Here is a 20409-nt window from a genome sequence, read left to right on the forward strand (position 1 = left end):
TGAAAGGAAAATATTGAGGAAAATATTTGCACCAATAAAAGTGCAAGATATTTGGAGAATAAGAACAATGTCCCCATATCAATATATATAAGAGCTAAAAGGTTAGAGTGGGCAGAACATGTAATTAGGATGGATGAAAGCCGAATCCCCAAGAAGGAGATGCAAGGAAGTTTTGGAGGAAAAGATCAGTGGGGAGACCCAGAAACAGATAGGAAGAAGTGGTTAAAGCAGACACAGTACAACTGCTGAGAACTGGAAGAGAGCAGCTTTGGATAGGATGGGATGGAAGGGGAAGATTGAGTAGGCCATGGAAGAAGACAAAGAAGAAGAAGATATCTTGCATTTACACTGTTTTAAATATGCAAATTTATGTAGTACAAATGGACATCTTTAAAAAACATACTGGAATATTGCATAAAATAATCTAAAGAAAATGTGTTAAAAAGAGCTACATTTCCTCTGTTTACTTTGTATTCTCTAAAAAAAATTCCAATGCACCTTAATAATTGTAAACCCAATGGACAGAGCCTCTTCATCCACCAGTAGCCTCCTTCCATATGATGTCTCCTTGAACTGGTACATCTGGATGAAGACTTGGTCATCCTTGGGGAGGGCAAAGATGTACTGCAAAGCAGAGAAAACAGATTCATAAGACACAAGTGGAATCAGAGAAGTCTAGAGTTTTGGCCTAATGTCTGTGTTATCACTACAACTACATATTTATGGTGAATAAGGCTCGCTGCACACCAGATCCGACATGAAGCGACAAGTCATTTTTGTTGCAAACCGACTCTGGGAACGTTTAACATGGGGCTCTTATGGGCCAACATACACTGGACGAAACATTTGACTCGAGTCACATTGCGACAAAACAGTGAAGGTCCCGGGAATTTGGTCTCGCAGGAGCACGGTGCGACAAAACACTATGCGCATGTGGCAAGAGCGAATCCTTTCTTCTCGGTGCACCATCTGCATGCGACTCATCACTGTAATGTTTGACAGCCCATATTATATGTAGGTTTGATGCTGCGGTCAAGGTTCAAAATAGAGCTTGATTACAAAATGAATCGTACATTGTACAAGAGCATTCAAATTGGTCTACTTACGCAAGTGAGTATGTATTCTTACGTGGACGATGTTTCGGAAGCTTTACTGCTTCCTTCCTCAGGTTGTCGTTTTCAGCTCGGAATATCAAGCCATGTCAGAGAAGTGTCATGTAAGGATACTGGGTAAAAGGTTCGGGTTAAAAACGCTTCATAGTGCTTGACCTATACAGAATTAAAACCACTTTGCTAAAAACCCCTTAAAACTCACAATAAAACATGTAAAACCACCGCTACGGTAAACTGGAGTGGCCGTTGAGAGCCTAAACTCAATGTCAAGGTGAAGCGAGCGGGCAGATGGCACCGCGCAGCGGAGTGGTACTTCCCCTCCCACGATAGATCCCTCCCCTCTCTTTTTCTTCCCCTCGTCACCAATCCAAGGAAAATTCCCGTTCCACTTCGGCTGCTTTCCTTACTTCCGATATGACATGGAAGCCCATCGGGGCCCTTTTATTATTCAAATTGTCCCACTTTTTAAAAAAGCTAATCCATACGTCATCTAAATTGCCCTCGTCCCGGTTCAGTTTATTTCTGTGTCCCGCGCATATCAATGCCGTTTCGTACACGTTCCTATCCAATTTACTATTACTTTTTTTGATAACCTCTCTTTTTATTATTCTATGCCCACTGTTTATTATATGCTCTGCAAGCCCAGTTTTCGGATCGCTTTCTTTGATGTTCTTATCATGTTCGCCCCATCTAATACGCATGCTCCGGCCGGTTTGTCCAATATATTCCATCCCGCAATTGCATTCAATTCTATACACCCTTTTTGTTCATCAGGGTTATCTCGAATTTTTACCCCCCTCTTATAATCCGTGAAATGCTTTTCAATATTTCTAGGTGCTCTCGTCCCGCATTTAACACCATACTTTTTCACTGTTTTTTCAATTTTCTCAGTGAGCCCTTTACAGTACGGTATCCCAACATAGTTAACTTTACTATCCAACCCTCCCTCCACTTTTTCCTCCTTTTCTAATCTGCTATCAGAATCGGGGTTCCCCTTTGAAATATTCTTCCTTGCTCTCCTAGCTAACACGTTCATTTCATATTCGGAAAATCCATTCTTCATTCCTACCTCTATTATCCACGATATTTCTTTTTCTTTTTCTACGGCATTATTGCATAACCTCTCAACCCTTATGAAAAAGTTTAAATAAACATTCGATTTGACCCTACTTGAATGTTCCGATGCCTTATTAATATAAAGACTGCCTGCCAGGGGTTTGTGAAACACCCCTGTCTTTATCCCCTTTTCAGTTTTAGTAATACTTAGGTCCAGGTAGTTGATATTACCTTCCACCGAATTCTCCCTAGTGAAGCTTATTCTGTCCTCTTGTTTTCCTAACTCCACAAAAAGGGTGTTAAGATCTTTTTCTTTTCCAACTACAAGGATATCGTCCACATACCTACAGTAATATTTTATGTCTACTCCCACCCTTTCCATAACCGCTTTTTCTAAGTAATGCAAGAAAATGTTTGCCGCAAAACCCGATATCGGGTTGCCCATCGCTAACCCTTCTTTCTGTCGAAAAATCTTATCGTTTACGCGGAAATAATTGTACCCGGTTACAAGAAAAAACCACCTGACATATTCCCATGCTACCAATATATCCACGCCATGGTCTAGTAGCCATCTTTGAAGGCAGTCACCGGCTTTCTCTCTCGGTACACTAGGGTACAAATTTGTTACATCAAAACTGCTAATTTGGTCATCCCTCCCGATTTCTAAATTTTCAATTGACTTTTTTACCTCAAAGGAGTTTTTAACGCTATACTGGGTGTTAACATTAATCTTCTTCATTCTTTTAATTAATTCCTTTGCCAACCCATAACCTGGGTGTTCATAGGTGGGGATTATTGGTCTAAGTGGGATCAGTGCCTTGTGCGTTTTTGGAATGCCGAATGCTGTGGGGATATTCCCCTCCTTCACTTCTTTAATGAGCTTCTTCTTTTCCCCGCTGCCTAAGGTTATGCTGGTTTCTATCCCACGTCTAATCTCATTTCTAATTTTACTAATTGGGTTCCCATTAACCATTTCGAAATCATTATTTAGAAAGCATTCTTCTAACTTACTTTGATATACGCCTTTTTCTATTACTACCATCTTATTTTCTTTGTCAGATCGAATGAGATACACATTATTATCTTTGGCCCATTTTTTCACAGTGTTTAAATCATCCCTAATTCTCCGGTCATTTTTCTCTTTTTGCGTTCTATTCCCACCCCTGGAAACACACCCTCTCTTAATTTGACTCAACATGTATTCATCAATAATCTCACTTACACCCTGCCTGACTTTGGACTTATCTTCTTTCTCGTCTAACTTCCCGATAATTTTCTCCGTGGCGATAACAACCTCCTCTTTCACAAACCGTTCGTTCTTTACAGCGAATTTATGCCCCCTGCTCAACATATCACCCAAAGCTTTTGGGGGGTTTAATTTTGTCAGATTTAAAAAGTTTTCGCCCATACTATCGATATTACCCTCGCATATTTTAGTTTTATTAGTCTGCTTACCGATGCCTAATTTTACAGTTTTTCTCCTTATGGTTTCTAAATCTTTAATTTTTGCATTTTCGATGGTTCTAAAATGCCGCTCTTCGATGCGCCTCCATGTCAAATCGTCGTGTTTTTTCCCTATCTCCAAATGTAAATTATAACATTCATAGTTCAGTCTATCCACCTGTTCGTAAGCCTCCCTTATGCATTTCCCTAACATTTTATGTTGCAATTCTACTTTTTGCGACCGACAGTTATTGCTTAAAGGTTGATATCCCCATTTTAAAAATCCTGGCAAAACCCCCATCCTCTTACATTGTTTAAAAAAGCCTATCCTAATCAAGGTTTTATTAAGTCTTATCCTCAACTTCTCGAATGCACGCACTTTTCTCCCCGTATCGGAGGTCAATAACATATTGGTTACGTGCGTGTTACTCACTATCTATAAACAAAAATACGTTAGAGCATTCAAATTGGTCTACTTACGCAAGTGAGTATGTATTCTTACGTGGACGACGTTTCGGAAGCTTTACTGCTTCATTCCTCAGGTTGTCGTTTTCAGCTCGGAATATCAAGCCATGTCAGAGAAGTGTCATGTAAGGATACTGGGTAAAAGGTTCGGATTAAAAACGCTTCATAGTGCTTGACCTATACAGAATTAAAACCACTTTGCTAAAAAACCCTTAAAACTCACAATAAAACATGTAAAACCACCGCTACGGTAAACTGGAGTGGCCGTTGAGAGCCTAAACTCAATGTCAAGGTGAAGCGAGCGGGCAGATGGCACCGCGCAGCGGAGTGGTACTTCCCCTCCCACGATAGATCCCTCCCCTCTCTTTTTCTTCCCCTCGTCACCAATCCAAGGAAAATTCCCGTTCCACTTCGGCTGCTTTCCTTACTTCCGATATGACATGGAAGCCCATCGGGGCCCTTTTATTATTCAAATTGTCCCACTTTTTAAAAAAGCTAATCCATACGTCATCTAAATTGCCCTCGTCCCGGTTCAGTTTATTTCTGTGTCCCGCGCATATCAATGCCGTTTCGTACACGTTCCTATCCAATTTACTATTACTTTTTTTGATAACCTCTCTTTTTATTATTCTATGCCCACTGTTTATTATATGCTCTGCAAGCCCAGTTTTCGGATCGCTTTCTTTGATGTTCTTATCATGTTCGCCCCATCTAATACGCATGCTCCGGCCGGTTTGTCCAATATATTCCATCCCGCAATTGCATTCAATTCTATACACCCTTTTTGTTCATCAGGGTTATCTCGAATTTTTACCCCCCTCTTATAATCCGTGAAATGCTTTTCAATATTTCTAGGTGCTCTCGTCCCGCATTTAACACCATACTTTTTCACTGTTTTTTCAATTTTCTCAGTGAGCCCTTTACAGTACGGTATCCCAACATAGTTAACTTTACTATCCAACCCTCCCTCCACTTTTTCCTCCTTTTCTAATCTGCTATCAGAATCGGGGTTCCCCTTTGAAATATTCTTCCTTGCTCTCCTAGCTAACACGTTCATTTCATATTCGGAAAATCCATTCTTCATTCCTACCTCTATTATCCACGATATTTCTTTTTCTTTTTCTACGGCATTATTGCATAACCTCTCAACCCTTATGAAAAAGTTTAAATAAACATTCGATTTGACCCTACTTGAATGTTCCGATGCCTTATTAATATAAAGACTGCCTGCCAGGGGTTTGTGAAACACCCCTGTCTTTATCCCCTTTTCAGTTTTAGTAATACTTAGGTCCAGGTAGTTGATATTACCTTCCACCGAATTCTCCCTAGTGAAGCTTATTCTGTCCTCTTGTTTTCCTAACTCCACAAAAAGGGTGTTAAGATCTTTTTCTTTTCCAACTACAAGGATATCGTCCACATACCTACAGTAATATTTTATGTCTACTCCCACCCTTTCCATAACCGCTTTTTCTAAGTAATGCAAGAAAATGTTTGCCGCAAAACCCGATATCGGGTTGCCCATCGCTAACCCTTCTTTCTGTCGAAAAATCTTATCGTTTACGCGGAAATAATTGTACCCGGTTACAAGAAAAAACCACCTGACATATTCCCATGCTACCAATATATCCACGCCATGGTCTAGTAGCCATCTTTGAAGGCAGTCACCGGCTTTCTCTCTCGGTACACTAGGGTACAAATTTGTTACATCAAAACTGCTAATTTGGTCATCCCTCCCGATTTCTAAATTTTCAATTGACTTTTTTACCTCAAAGGAGTTTTTAACGCTATACTGGGTGTTAACATTAATCTTCTTCATTCTTTTAATTAATTCCTTTGCCAACCCATAACCTGGGTGTTCATAGGTGGGGATTATTGGTCTAAGTGGGATCAGTGCCTTGTGCGTTTTTGGAATGCCGAATGCTGTGGGGATATTCCCCTCCTTCACTTCTTTAATGAGCTTCTTCTTTTCCCCGCTGCCTAAGGTTATGCTGGTTTCTATCCCACGTCTAATCTCATTTCTAATTTTACTAATTGGGTTCCCATTAACCATTTCGAAATCATTATTTAGAAAGCATTCTTCTAACTTACTTTGATATACGCCTTTTTCTATTACTACCATCTTATTTTCTTTGTCAGATCGAATGAGATACACATTATTATCTTTGGCCCATTTTTTCACAGTGTTTAAATCATCCCTAATTCTCCGGTCATTTTTCTCTTTTTGCGTTCTATTCCCACCCCTGGAAACACACCCTCTCTTAATTTGACTCAACATGTATTCATCAATAATCTCACTTACACCCTGCCTGACTTTGGACTTATCTTCTTTCTCGTCTAACTTCCCGATAATTTTCTCCGTGGCGATAACAACCTCCTCTTTCACAAACCGTTCGTTCTTTACAGCGAATTTATGCCCCCTGCTCAACATATCACCCAAAGCTTTTGGGGGGTTTAATTTTGTCAGATTTAAAAAGTTTTCGCCCATACTATCGATATTACCCTCGCATATTTTAGTTTTATTAGTCTGCTTACCGATGCCTAATTTTACAGTTTTTCTCCTTATGGTTTCTAAATCTTTAATTTTTGCATTTTCGATGGTTCTAAAATGCCGCTCTTCGATGCGCCTCCATGTCAAATCGTCGTGTTTTTTCCCTATCTCCAAATGTAAATTATAACATTCATAGTTCAGTCTATCCACCTGTTCGTAAGCCTCCCTTATGCATTTCCCTAACATTTTATGTTGCAATTCTACTTTTTGCGACCGACAGTTATTGCTTAAAGGTTGATATCCCCATTTTAAAAATCCTGGCAAAACCCCCATCCTCTTACATTGTTTAAAAAAGCCTATCCTAATCAAGGTTTTATTAAGTCTTATCCTCAACTTCTCGAATGCACGCACTTTTCTCCCCGTATCGGAGGTCAATAACATATTGGTTACGTGCGTGTTACTCACTATCTATAAACAAAAATACGTTAGAGCATTCAAATTGGTCTACTTACGCAAGTGAGTATGTATTCTTACGTGGACGACGTTTCGGAAGCTTTACTGCTTCATTCCTCAGGTTGTCGTTTTCAGCTCGGAATATCAAGCCATGTCAGAGAAGTGTCATGTAAGGATACTGGGTAAAAGGTTCGGATTAAAAACGCTTCATAGTGCTTGACCTATACAGAATTAAAACCACTTTGCTAAAAAACCCTTAAAACTCACAATAAAACATGTAAAACCACCGCTACGGTAAACTGGAGTGGCCGTTGAGAGCCTAAACTCAATGTCAAGGTGAAGCGAGCGGGCAGATGGCACCGCGCAGCGGAGTGGTACTTCCCCTCCCACGATAGATCCCTCCCCTCTCTTTTTCTTCCCCTCGTCACCAATCCAAGGAAAATTCCCGTTCCACTTCGGCTGCTTTCCTTACTTCCGATGTGACATGGAAGCCCATCGGGGCCCTTTTATTATTCAAATTGTCCCACTTTTTAAAAAAGCTAATCCATACGTCATCTGAATTGCCCTCGTCCCGGTTCAGTTTATTTCTGTGTCCCGCGCATATCAATGCCGTTTCGTACACGTTCCTATCCAATTTACTATTACTTTTTTTGATAACCTCTCTTTTTATTATTCTATGCCCACTGTTTATTATATGCTCTGCAAGCCCCGTTTTCGGATCGCTTTCTTTGATGTTCTTATCATGTTCGCCCCATCTAATACGCATGCTCCGGCCGGTTTGTCCAATATATTCCATCCCGCAATTGCATCCAATTCTATACACCCTTTTTGTTCATCAGGGTTATCTCGAATTTTTACCCCCCTCTTATAATCCGTGAAATGCTTTTCAATATTTCTAGGTGCTCTCGTCCCGCATTTCACACCATACTTTTTCACTGTTTTTTCAATTTTCTCAGTGAGACCTTTACAGTACGGTATCCCAACATAGTTAACTTTACTATCCAACCCTCCCTCCTCTTTTTCCTCCTTTTCTAATCTGCTATCAGAATCGGGGTTCCCCTTTGAAATATTCTTCCTTGCTCTCCTAGCTAACACGTTCATTTCATATTCGGAAAATCCATTCTTCATTCCTACCTCTATTATCCACGATATTTCTTTTTCTTTTTCTACGGCATTATTGCATAACCTCTCAGCCCTTATGAAAAAATTTAAATAAACATTCGATTTGACCCTACTTGAATGTTCCGATGCCTTATTAATATAAAGACTGCCTGCCAGGGGTTTGTGAAACACCCCTGTCTTTATCCCCTTTTCAGTTTTAGTAATACTTAGGTCCAGGTAGTTGATATTACCTTCCACCGAATTCTCCCTAGTGAAGCTTATTCTGTCCTCTTGTTTTCCTAACTCCACAAAAAGGGTGTTAAGATCTTTTTCTTTTCCAACTACAAGGATATCGTCCACATACCTACAGTAATATTTTATGTCTACTCCCACCCTTTCCATAACCGCTTTTTCTAAGTAATGCAAGAAAATGTTTGCCGCAAAACCCGATATCGGGTTGCCCATCGCTTACCCTTCTTTCTGTCGAAAAATCTTATCGTTTACGCGGAAATAATTGTACCCGGTTACAAGAAAAAACCACCTGACATATTCCCATGCTACCAATATATCCACGCCATGGTCTAGTAGCCATCTTTGAAGGCAGTCACCGGCTTTCTCTCTCGGTACACTAGGGTACAAATTTGTTACATCAAAACTGCTAATTTGGTCATCCCTCCCGATTTCTAAATTTTCAATTGACTTTTTTACCTCAAAGGAGTTTTTAACGCTATACTGGGTGTTAACATTAATCTTCTTCATTCTTTTAATTAATTCCTTTGCCAACCCATAACCTGGGTGTTCATAGGTGGGGATTATTGGTCTAAGTGGGATCAGTGCCTTGTGCGTTTTTGGAATGCCGAATGCTGTGGGGATATTCCCCTCCTTCACTTCTTTAATGAGCTTCTTCTTTTCCCCGCTGCCTAAGGTTATGCTGGTTTCTATCCCACGTCTAATCTCATTTCTAATTTTACTAATTGGGTTCCCATTAACCATTTCGAAATCATTATTTAGAAAGCATTCTTCTAACTTACTTTGATATACGCCTTTTTCTATTACTACCATCTTATTTTCTTTGTCAGATCGAATGAGATACACATTATTATCTTTGGCCCATTTTTTCACAGTGTTTAAATCATCCCTAATTCTCCGGTCATTTTTCTCTTTTTGCATTCTATTCCCACCCCTGGAAACACACCCTCTCTTAATTTGACTCAACATGTATTCATCAATAATCTCACTTACACCCTGCCTGACTTTGGACTTACCTTCTTTCTCGTCTAACTTCCCGATAATTTTCTCCGTGGCGATAACAACCTCCTCTTTCACAAACCGTTCGTTCTTTACAGCGAATTTATGCCCCCTGCTCAACATATCACCCAAAGCTTTTGGGGGGTTTAATTTTGTCAGATTTAAAAAGTTTTCGCCCATACTATCGATATTACCCTCGCATATTTTAGTTTTATTAGTCTGCTTACCGATGCCTAATTTTACAGTTTTTCTCCTTATGGTTTCTAAATCTTTAATTTTTGCATTTTCGATGGTTCTAAAATAGTATGGGCGAAAACTTTTTAAATCTGACAAAATTAAACCCCCCAAAAGCTTTGGGTGATATGTTGAGCAGGGGGCATAAATTCGCTGTAAAGAACGAACGGTTTGTGAAAGAGGAGGTTGTTATCGCCACGGAGAAAATTATCGGGAAGTTAGACGAGAAAGAAGATAAGTCCAAAGTCAGGCAGGGTGTAAGTGAGATTATTGATGAATACATGTTGAGTCAAATTAAGAGAGGGTGTGTTTCCAGGGGTGGGAATAGAACGCAAAAAGAGAAAAATGACCGGAGAATTAGGGATGATTTAAACACTGTGAAAAAATGGGCCAAAGATAATAATGTGTATCTCATTCGATCTGACAAAGAAAATAAGATGGTAGTAATAGAAAAAGGCATATATCAAAGTAAGTTAGAAGAATGCTTTCTAAATAATGATTTCGAAATGGTTAATGGGAACCCAATTAGTAAAATTAGAAATAAGATTAGACGTGGGATAGAAACCAGCATAACCTTAGGCAGCGGGGAAAAGAAGAAGCTCATTAAAGAAGTGAAGGAGGGGAATATCCCCACAGCATTCGGCATTCCAAAAACGCACAAGGCACTGATCCCACTTAGACCAATAATCCCCACCTATGAACACCCAGGTTATGGGTTGGCAAAGGAATTAATTAAAAGAATGAAGAAGATTAATGTTAACACCCAGTATAGCGTTAAAAACTCCTTTGAGGTAAAAAAGTCAATTGAAAATTTAGAAATCGGGAGGGATGACCAAATTAGCAGTTTTGATGTAACAAATTTGTACCCTAGTGTACCGAGAGAGAAAGCCGGTGACTGCCTTCAAAGATGGCTACTAGACCATGGCGTGGATATATTGGTAGCATGGGAATATGTCAGGTGGTTTTTTCTTGTAACCGGGTACAATTATTTCCGCGTAAACGATAAGATTTTTCGACAGAAAGAAGGGTTAGCGATGGGCAACCCGATATCGGGTTTTGCGGCAAACATTTTCTTGCATTACTTAGAAAAAGCGGTTATGGAAAGGGTGGGAGTAGACATAAAATATTACTGTAGGTATGTGGACGATATCCTTGTAGTTGGGAAAGAAAAAGATCTTAACACCCTTTTTGTGGAGTTAGGAAAACAAGAGGACAGAATAAGCTTCACTAGGGAGAATTCGGTGGAAGGTAATATCAACTACCTGGACCTAAGTATTACTAAAACTGAAAGGGGGATAAAGACAGGGGTGTTTCACAAACCCCTGGCAGGCAGTCTTTATATTAATAAGGCATCGGAACATTCAAGTAGGGTCAAATCGAATGTTTATTTAAACTTTTTCATAAGGGCTGAGAGGTTATGCAATAATGCCGTAGAAAAAGAAAAAGAAATATCGTGGATAATAGAGGTAGGAATGAAGAATGGATTTTCCGAATATGAAATGAACGTGTTAGCTAGGAGAGCAAGGAAGAATATTTCAAAGGGGAACCCCGATTCTGATAGCAGATTAGAAAAGGAGGAAAAAGAGGAGGGAGGGTTGGATAGTAAAGTTAACTATGTTGGGATACCGTACTGTAAAGGGCTCACTGAGAAAATTGAAAAAACAGTGAAAAAGTATGGTGTGAAATGCGGGACGAGAGCACCTAGAAATATTGAAAAGCATTTCACGGATTATAAGAGGGGGGTAAAAATTCGAGATAACCCTGATGAACAAAAAGGGTGTATAGAATTGAATGCAATTGCGGGATGGAATATATTGGACAAACCGGCCGGAGCATGCGTATTAGATGGGGCGAACATGATAAGAACATCAAAGAAAGCGATCCGAAAACGGGGCTTGCAGAGCATATAATAAACAGTGGGCATAGAATAATAAAAAGAGAGGTTATCAAAAAAAGTAATAGTAAATTGGATAGGAACGTGTACGAAACGGCATTGATATGCGCGGGACACAGAAATAAACTGAACCGGGACGAGGGCAATTCAGATGACGTATGGATTAGCTTTTTTTTAAAAATGGGACAATTTGAATAATAAAAGGGCCCCGATGGGCTTCCATGTCACATCGGAAGTAAGGAAAGCAGCCGAAGTGGAACGGGAATTTTCCTTGGATTGGTGACGAGGGGAAGAAAAAGAGAGGGGAGGGATCTATCGTGGGAGGGGAAGTACCACTCCGCTGCGCGGTGCCATCTGCCTGCTCGCTTCACCTTGACATTGAGTTTAGGCTCTCAACGGCCACTCCAGTTTACCGTAGCGGTGGTTTTACATGTTTTATTGTGAGTTTTAAGGGGTTTTTAGCAAAGTGGTTTTAATTCTGTATAGGTCAAGCACTATGAAGCGTTTTTAACCCGAACCTTTTACCCAGTATCCTTACATGACACTTCTCTGACATGGCTTGATATTCCGAGCTGAAAACGACAACCTGAGGAAGGAAGCAGTAAAGCTTCCGAAACGTCGTCCACGTAAGAATACATACTCACTTGCGTAAGTAGACCAATTTGAATGCTCTAACGTATTTTTGTTTATAGATAGTGAGTAACACGCACGTAACCAATATGTTATTGTACAAGAAAAGCAATCTTTAGGCCAGTTTGATATTTATTGCTCAATTAACAATGTGTTTGCAGTTCGCGAATTAAACTTTTTCCTTTTTTGCAGAGGTTCATCTATTGATGAATTCATGTGTAAACAGGAAATATATTTACAAGGAAATCTACTCTCTTTTGAGAGGAGATAAATTAACATCACAATGAAATGTAACTAGAAATACAATGTGAAAGAAAGCTACGCAATTGATTGCTCATTTCCTCACACAAAAAGTGTTTCCAAAGCTTCAAAGGCTTTACTGAAATTTCATGTTTTCACGTATTTGTTAGTGATTTTTATTTAGTTTTTGTACAAACAAAATACCAAAAGTAACTTATATGTACATATAAAGTGCCAAAATGGTAGGGGGATAGAAACATCCCTGGTAGTAATGAAAAATAACTTTTGTTGCCAGGTAAAATTGGCTCCTATGGGGGTATCCCTGATCTCCCATTCCCCGTTACCTCGCACACACTGTCGTGTAACACCCTTAACAACTTCATTTTTGTTAACAATTTGTAACATTATCTTGTCATGGAACACTACCATGGATGGCATTAAAGTAATCGACACCTCTTTTGCCTTCTCATTCTTGTATGAAGAAAACAACAAGACTCATCTTGCCTCGATGTCCCTTTGTGACTCGTCACGTTGTGTCTCATTGTGATGCATCACATCGTGATAGATCCGGTGTGCAGCTGGCCTAAAAGATCAAGATTTCGGTACAAAAACTGGGCACATTTCAGGATCAAAATTATGCATATTTCATGGACATGTGTGTTACATGAATTTTGCACAATTTCCAGGATATTTAGAGCATTGGCGAATCCAGAAGTTACAGTTGGGAGGGGAGAATTTCGTTCAGGTCAATCACCTCACCGAGAATCAATTCCAAGCAACACTTACACTATTTTACATAAACAATTTATAGTGCCATAAACAGGAACTAAGCAGACATCCTGTTCTAGAGAGTAGCTTATTGTTTAGCAAAAATAGGGATGTAGGGCTGGAATAGATGGTTCCAGAGTTTGAGTTATAAGTGCGCTTTATGCACAAATAAGACTAATTGGGACTGGACCTACAGTTTAAAGTGGGATCCGAATCAGTATGTGCCTCCTCCGGATATTGAACACTTGATTACAAGGTGACAATGGTACCATTACAGCATCAGGAAAGCTCCAAATAGATGATTATTACTAATATTTTATGTCATCATAATTCTTCCCATTGCCACGGTAATTGAATAATCAAGATACATGGACTAAAGTAAATAAATAAAGAAAACAAAAACCTATTTTGTCAAGATGTCTTGGGTTCAATCTCATTTTCAGACACATTTCACAGAGGTTTGGATCCAAATTTGAACTGTAGGTCCAGTTCCGGTTAGCCTGTCATGTCAAAAAATGTTCTCAATCCTGTTAAACTTTGTGATAAAAGACAGAACATTTGAGTCCTCAAAAGTACAGTTCAACCTGAGTTATACGTATGTCAAGGTGAAGAGAAAATAATACATATAACTGAGAATTACTTACAAATCAGATGTAGGTACCAAGTCATATAATTATTAAAATACTGTAATTGTATCTAAACTGCTCGCCATTAAAAATGCAACACCCAGAAGGAGTAATCGGAATCGGACGAAATGTGCACAGTGTGTAGAGGAGAGGTGCAGAAGGAAATGATTAGGTGTTCAAGGCCGTCATGCGTTATGTGCGCCTGCCACGCCATCGGGTAAGTGGTACCTGTAGCAGGTCAGATAGGTGCAGACGAGCAGTAAAAGTGCATGGTCGTGAGTGTAGTGTGTTAAAATCGGTCAGCAATGCCACGTCGTCGAATACGGCAGCGATTCCAGCAGGTTTCCCAGTTTGATCACGGCTGAATTGTTGCATACCGTGAATGCGGATTATCCTACCGTGAGATCGGTGCCCGTGTAGGACGGAATGCATCCACAGTGATCAGTGTATGGAACCAGTGGGTGTAGGAAGGCACGGTAGAGCGACGTAGAGGTTCACAACGTCCGTGTCGGACGACGGAACAAGAGGACAGACGTCTGATACGCATGGCCCTTACAGACAGAACGGCCACGTCAACGAGGATTGCGCATGAAGTACGGGATGTTTTACAACTTTCAGTGTCCCCACGAACCGTGCTTCGCCGTTTGGCGAACCGGGGAATTTTTTCTCGGCACCCACTGTTGCGGATTCCGCTGATGCTAGAGCATAGGCGTTTGCATCTGAGATGGTGCCAAGACCGTCATGCATGGATGGTGGAGTGGAATGCTGTAGTGTTCTCTGATGAATCCCGCTTCTGAATACAACATCATGATGGACGTACACGCATGTGGTGGCACCGTGGCACTAGGCTTCATGCATCATCACACAGGGCTTTCATTGGGTATCATGGTATGGGGTGCCATCACCATAGGTGTTCGTTCGCGTCTCGTACGCATTCAAGGGACATTGAACAGCCAACGGTACATCACACAGGTTCTCACCCCTGTTGCTGTCCCATTAACCCATGCACTGCATAATGCCACTTTTCAACAGGATAACGCGCACCCCCATGTTGCAAGGAATGTCCTCGCATTTATGGAAGCTAATCACATGCCCCTGCTTCCTTGGGCAGCACGTTCGCCGGATATGTCGCCAATTGAACATGTCTGGTCCATGGTGGGTCGCCGGCTGGCCCAACTCAGGTTTCCGGCACATAATGTTGAAGAACTCTGGCACCGTGTGGAAGGCGCTTGGGACGCCATACCGCAAGCAGACATCGATAGACTCATTCTGTCCATGGCTCGCCGTGTTGCAGCAGTTATTGCCGCCCGTGGAGGCTGTACACGCTACTAGCTCCTTGGGGTTATGCAACCATGTTCTACGTGTTACACCACCGAGCTCTAACTGTAATCATTTTCTTATCTTATTATGAACTACATATTTGCCAAGTTTCGTGTTTCCATCTCATTTCCTTCTGGGTGTTGCAATTTTAATGGCGAGCAGTGTATTTTAAGGAACAAGATATAAGTAATTGTATCTATTTTGAGGAACAAGTTACAAGACACATTACTCTATCGCTATTTATTTATTGCTTTTGTTTTCAACATGTCGTCATTAACTGGTAGAGCTGCTGAATGTTTTTGCCAAAATCAGGTAAGAAGCACCTTTTCTGCATATCTTTCCTCTTGCTTACAGCTGTGTTTTGTTGATTTACTACCCAACTTCTTTTACTAATGACTCTGCACAGTATGGTATAAGCAATGCCTAAATCTGCAGCTAATTCAGTTTTAGTTTTATGTGGGTTAGCGTATACTTCCCATATGAATTTGTCACTTAACACCCCCAGTACAAGGCCACTGCGGCATGGGACGTGAAAATGGCGATGACCAATCGTTATCAGGAAAAGGGGGAACTACATTGACGTCACCCGCATGGTCGGCGGCCATCTTGATGTCCGCCATCTTGAATTCAACTTCAGAAATTTAAATGGGAAGGGGGTCGTGCGACTTATCAAAATGGGCTAGAATTTCACCAGGAAAACAACTGTGACATTTGTTTTCACCTAACTTTAATTGTTGCAGAGTTAACAATACCACAAACTTATGGCTCAATAAGTCACTTAACACCCCCAGTACAAGGCCACTGCGGCATGGGACGTGAAAATGGCGATGACCAATCGTTATCAGGAAAAGGGGGAACCACATTGACGTCACCCGCATGGTCGGCAGCCATCTTGATGTACGCCATCTTGAATTCAACTTCAGAAATTTAAATGGGAAGGGGGTCGTGCGACATATCAATATGGGCTAGAATTTCACAAGGAAAACAACTGTGACATTTGTTTTCACCTAACTTTAATTGTTGCAGAGTTAACAATACCACAAAGTTATAACACATGCTCAATATGACGTCCCTCTTGCGCAACACACACGTGTAATCGTCTCTTCCATGACCTTATAAAATTCTGAAGAACCTCAGGAGTTATTGCAGTACAGGCATCCACAATGCGTGTGCGCAAGTGGGCCAGATCCCTGATTTTCGTAGCATACACCATGGCTTTCAGGTGTCCCCAGAGGTAAAAGTCCAATGGTGTCAGGTCAGGTGAGCGTGCAGGCTATTCCACAGTCCCTCGGCGACCAATCCAGTGGTGAGGGAATTGTTGATCCAGGTACTGACGGACTATCATCCCATAGTGCGGTGGAGCACAATCTTGCTGGAACCGTTCAGGATAGGTCCCATCCTCGGACAGTAAGGATGGTAAGATCTGCTCCCGTAGCAGAAGCAAGTAGCCCTCTGCATTTAAGTTGCCCTCAATGAAAAATGGAACAACAAGTCGGGAACCCAAAGTACCTCACCACACCATTAGCTTCCCGCCTCCCGTCACCTTGCTGGGATCTGTCCAATGTGGATTTTCGGGTGACCAGTACCGCAGATTTTGCTTATTCACCTCTCCCGACACATAAAAATTAGCCTCATCACTGAACAGAATCTTGCTACTGACGGCAGGGTCACGTTGCAGTTGTGCTATAGCCCACTCACAAAACTGCAAACGCCTATCTGGATCGTCCTCACTAAGGTGTTGCTGCAGCTGTATCTTATATGGATGCCAGTGGTGGTCACGTACAATCCTTTGAATTGAACCCCTGCTGACACCGCTTTCTAGCGCCAGTCTCCGTGTGCTACGGGTTGGGGACTTTGCAAATGATGCCAACACCGCTACAGCAGTACCCTCATCCGTGGCTGTTTTCGGACGTCCATGTCGCAGCTTGTCATCCACAGATCCAGTATCTTGGAACTTTGCCAGCAACTGGCTGACGGTCACATGTGACACCGGTTGTCTTGCAGGATTGAGGTTATTGAAGTCTGCGGCAATGTCACGCGTACTTCTCTCCCCTGACATCAATATGATGGCAATCCGTTCCTCATGAGTTAGTGGCATTTTCGTTCAGATCAGTGAAAAAGGAAATATGCTACTCTTGACACGATCAATTCACATCATCATTCTTTTAAACTTTTATGTAAAGACAAAACACAATCGTAATTCCCATGCCAACCAATACTACAAGATATATATATAACGGTAAGTCAATATCCGGACATTTTCAGTGATTGGTCTAACAATAAATACCACATAATCACATACTAATGATTATTTGAACAATAAACATTTAAGCAAAAAGGAAAGGACGTGTCACTCTCCCATGCGAAAATCGCCCTTAAATTTAAAGTTAGGTGAAAACAAATGTCACAGTTGTATTCCTGGTGAAATTCTAGCCCATTTTGATATGTCGCATGACCCCCTTCCCATTTAAATTTCTGAAGTTGAATTCAAGATGGCGGGCATCAAGATGGCTGCCGACCATGCGGGTGACGTCAGTGTGGTTCCCCCTTGGCCAGGCAACGATTGGTCATCGCCATTTTCACGTTCCATGCCGCAGTGGCCTTGTACTGGGGGTGTTAAGTGACTTATTGAGCCATAACTTTGTGGTATTGTTAACTCTGCAACAATTAAAGTTAGTTGAAAACAAATGTCACAGTTGTTTTCCTGGTGAAATTCTAGCCCATTTTGATATGTCGCACGACCCCCTTCCCATTTAAATTTCTGAAGTTGAATTCAAGATGGCGGACATCAAGATGGCCGCCGACCATGCGGGTGACGTCAATGTGGTTCCCCCTTGGCCTGATAACGATTGGTAATCGCCATTTTCACGTCCTATGCCGCAGTGGCCTTGTACTGGGGGTGTTAAGTGACTTATTGAGCCATAACTTTGTGGTATTGTTAACTCTGCAACAATTAAAGTTAGGTGAAAACAAGCGGGTGACGTCAATGTGGTTCCCCCTTTTCCTGATAACGATTGGTAATCGCCATTTTCACGTCCCATGCCGCAGTGGCCTTGTACTGGGGGTGTTAAGTGACTTTTTAAGCCACCCTGTCCAAGTGCATACCCTGGCTATTTTTCTACATAGTCACCATGATGCTCCAAGCATTTTTTGGTACAAGTTTCTTCTGCGTAGAAATCTGCCACCTGGGATCTCAGTCAGACGAGAACTGATGTCTTGAGAACTTCACTATCATCGGAACGTTGCGAAGCAAGCCACTTTTTGAGGTGAAGGAACAGAAAGTAATCACTTGGGGCAAGATCGGGACTGTATGGTTGGTGATTAAAACGTTCCCATCGGAATTTTTGAATTGTCACAACAGTACCCAACTGTGTGTGGGTGGGCGTCGTCGTGAATAAGCAGAATTCCAGACCTTTACATTCCTCTTTGCCAGTTTAGGATGGCACGTCGCAGATTAGACAGTGTTTGGCAATGCACATCTTCTGTGATGGTTCGTCCCGGTTCCAGGAATTCCACAAGGATTACACCATTTTGGTCCCAAAACACGGTTGCCATGATTTTGCGATGTGATGGTGTTTGCTTGAATTTCTTCGGTTTCGGTGAACTGGAATGACACCATTGCATGGATTGCTGCTTCGACTCACCAGTGACGTACGATATCCAGGTTTAGTCTCCAGTCACTATGTGAGAAAACAAGTCATCCCCATCTTTCTCCCAGCAGGCCAAAAAATCACGTGCCGATTTCAATCTTTCAACTTTGTGTTTGTCAACATTTTTGGCACCCACCGCGCACACAGTTTGAGATAACCCAGATTGTCCGTAACAATTTGGTGCAATGTTTTATTAGATACTTCAGGACACTCCTTGCCTAGATCAATAATGGTCACAAGGCGATTGAATCGCACTTTCTCATCAACATGTTGCATAAAGTTGTCTGTCTCAACACTAGGCCTGCTGCTCCGCTCGTCATCATGAGCATTTGAACGTCCTTCCTGAAAACAACGGCACCATTGTCTTTCTTCACTTATTACTGTTGGTCCGTAAATGGCACACAATTCCCGATGAATGTCAGCTGCACTCAGTCCTTTTGTGTTGAGAAATCTAATCACCGACCTCACCTCGCATTTGGCGGGATTTTCTATTACAGCAGCCATTTCAACTTCCTGCTACTTGCACGTACGCACCTCCACACTGAGAAATATGCTTCTTTTGCAGACACAAAATACTAAAGCATGCTTCCGTGCACGTGCAGCTTCGTCAGTGTTGCCAGTCTCAAGAAAAAATTATCAGCCCTTTCTTTGACATGTGCCTCGTACAGTGCATTCAATTTAAAAGCAGTATGGAGCACAAATGTACACTATACAAAATATACAAGTAATATTTTTAAAGCAAATGTTGAAAATGATGACCTTGTTCTTGAATACACATGTTAACATGTTTTTCCATATTTCTTGCATTAGTCACTGCCTCTTGTATTAGTACGTCGGTGTTTCACGTTACATACAGACCATGTCTCACGGAATTTATTGACCATTTTGTGAATTGAACTTACGGTCGGAGCACTCTTACCGAACATTTCCGTGAATTTACTGCAGCTTTTTTTTAATGAATTTGTTCTGAAATATTGTTCAACAATAAAGGCACGTTCCTGAACACAAAATGCCATCGTAGAGGGCAATTTCTCACTCACTCAGCTCAACAAAGAACAAACACAACCCAGCAGTACAGGGGAACAGCTGCAACTGACAATGCATCTGTCCCCTCCCTTCCCTCCTCATCACCCCCTCCCCTTCCCTCTCTTCCGCTACAATAAACTTTTCCTGTAACAATGGGCATAACGGAATGGGTGGAACATAACGGACAACAACAACAAAAACAAGACTCAAATATACCTTACGTACCGCTTTTAAATTGAACGCACTGTACTTTCTGGCCAGGCATGTAAATTTTCCTCTTTCTGTTCTCCATGGCCGAGGCTGACCAGTAGCAACTGAAAATGTTCACTGAAGGAACAGCTGTTCTGTTTTTATTATGGAACACTGCAAACATCAGCTATCAGCATCCTTGCTTACTTTCGAATTGTGATTGCAAAAAACAGATTGATTGATTTGGTGCTTTAAGTCCACTTTATGCACAGTAAGACTAATCGGGACTGGACCTACAGTTTAAAGTGGGACCTGAACCACCATGTGCCTTCACCAGGTATTGAACCCGGGACCCCTTGATTAGAAGGTGATGATGCTACCACTGCACCATCGGGGAGGCCCATGAACAAAAGAAAATGCATCTCATGTTCTGAACAATTGGGCCAAATCTTTCTCCTCTGATTTC

The 20409-nt window shown here is 41.4% G+C and overlaps 1 protein-coding gene across 4 annotated transcripts in view; it reads right to left on the minus strand.

Annotated features, from left to right (window-relative positions):
• LOC145985713 (calpain-5-like) overlaps positions 1 to 20409 on the minus strand; it is a 172851-nt gene that overhangs the window by 54051 nt on the left and 98391 nt on the right. For all 4 annotated transcript variants that reach the window (XR_014441435.1, XM_083119775.1, XM_083119774.1 and 1 more), the window contains exon 10: positions 499 to 624. Coding sequence is in view for 3 of the 4 variants with exons in the window: in XM_083119775.1 (XP_082975901.1) it covers positions 499 to 624 (126 nt within the window). In the remaining variant the exon portion in view is untranslated. The remainder of the gene's footprint in view (positions 1 to 498; positions 625 to 20409) is intronic.

The sequence above is a fragment of the Lepisma saccharinum genome, chromosome 3 (assembly GCF_977018435.1).
Source record: "Lepisma saccharinum chromosome 3, izLepSacc3.1, whole genome shotgun sequence".
Taxonomy (NCBI): domain Eukaryota; kingdom Metazoa; phylum Arthropoda; class Insecta; order Zygentoma; family Lepismatidae; genus Lepisma; species Lepisma saccharinum.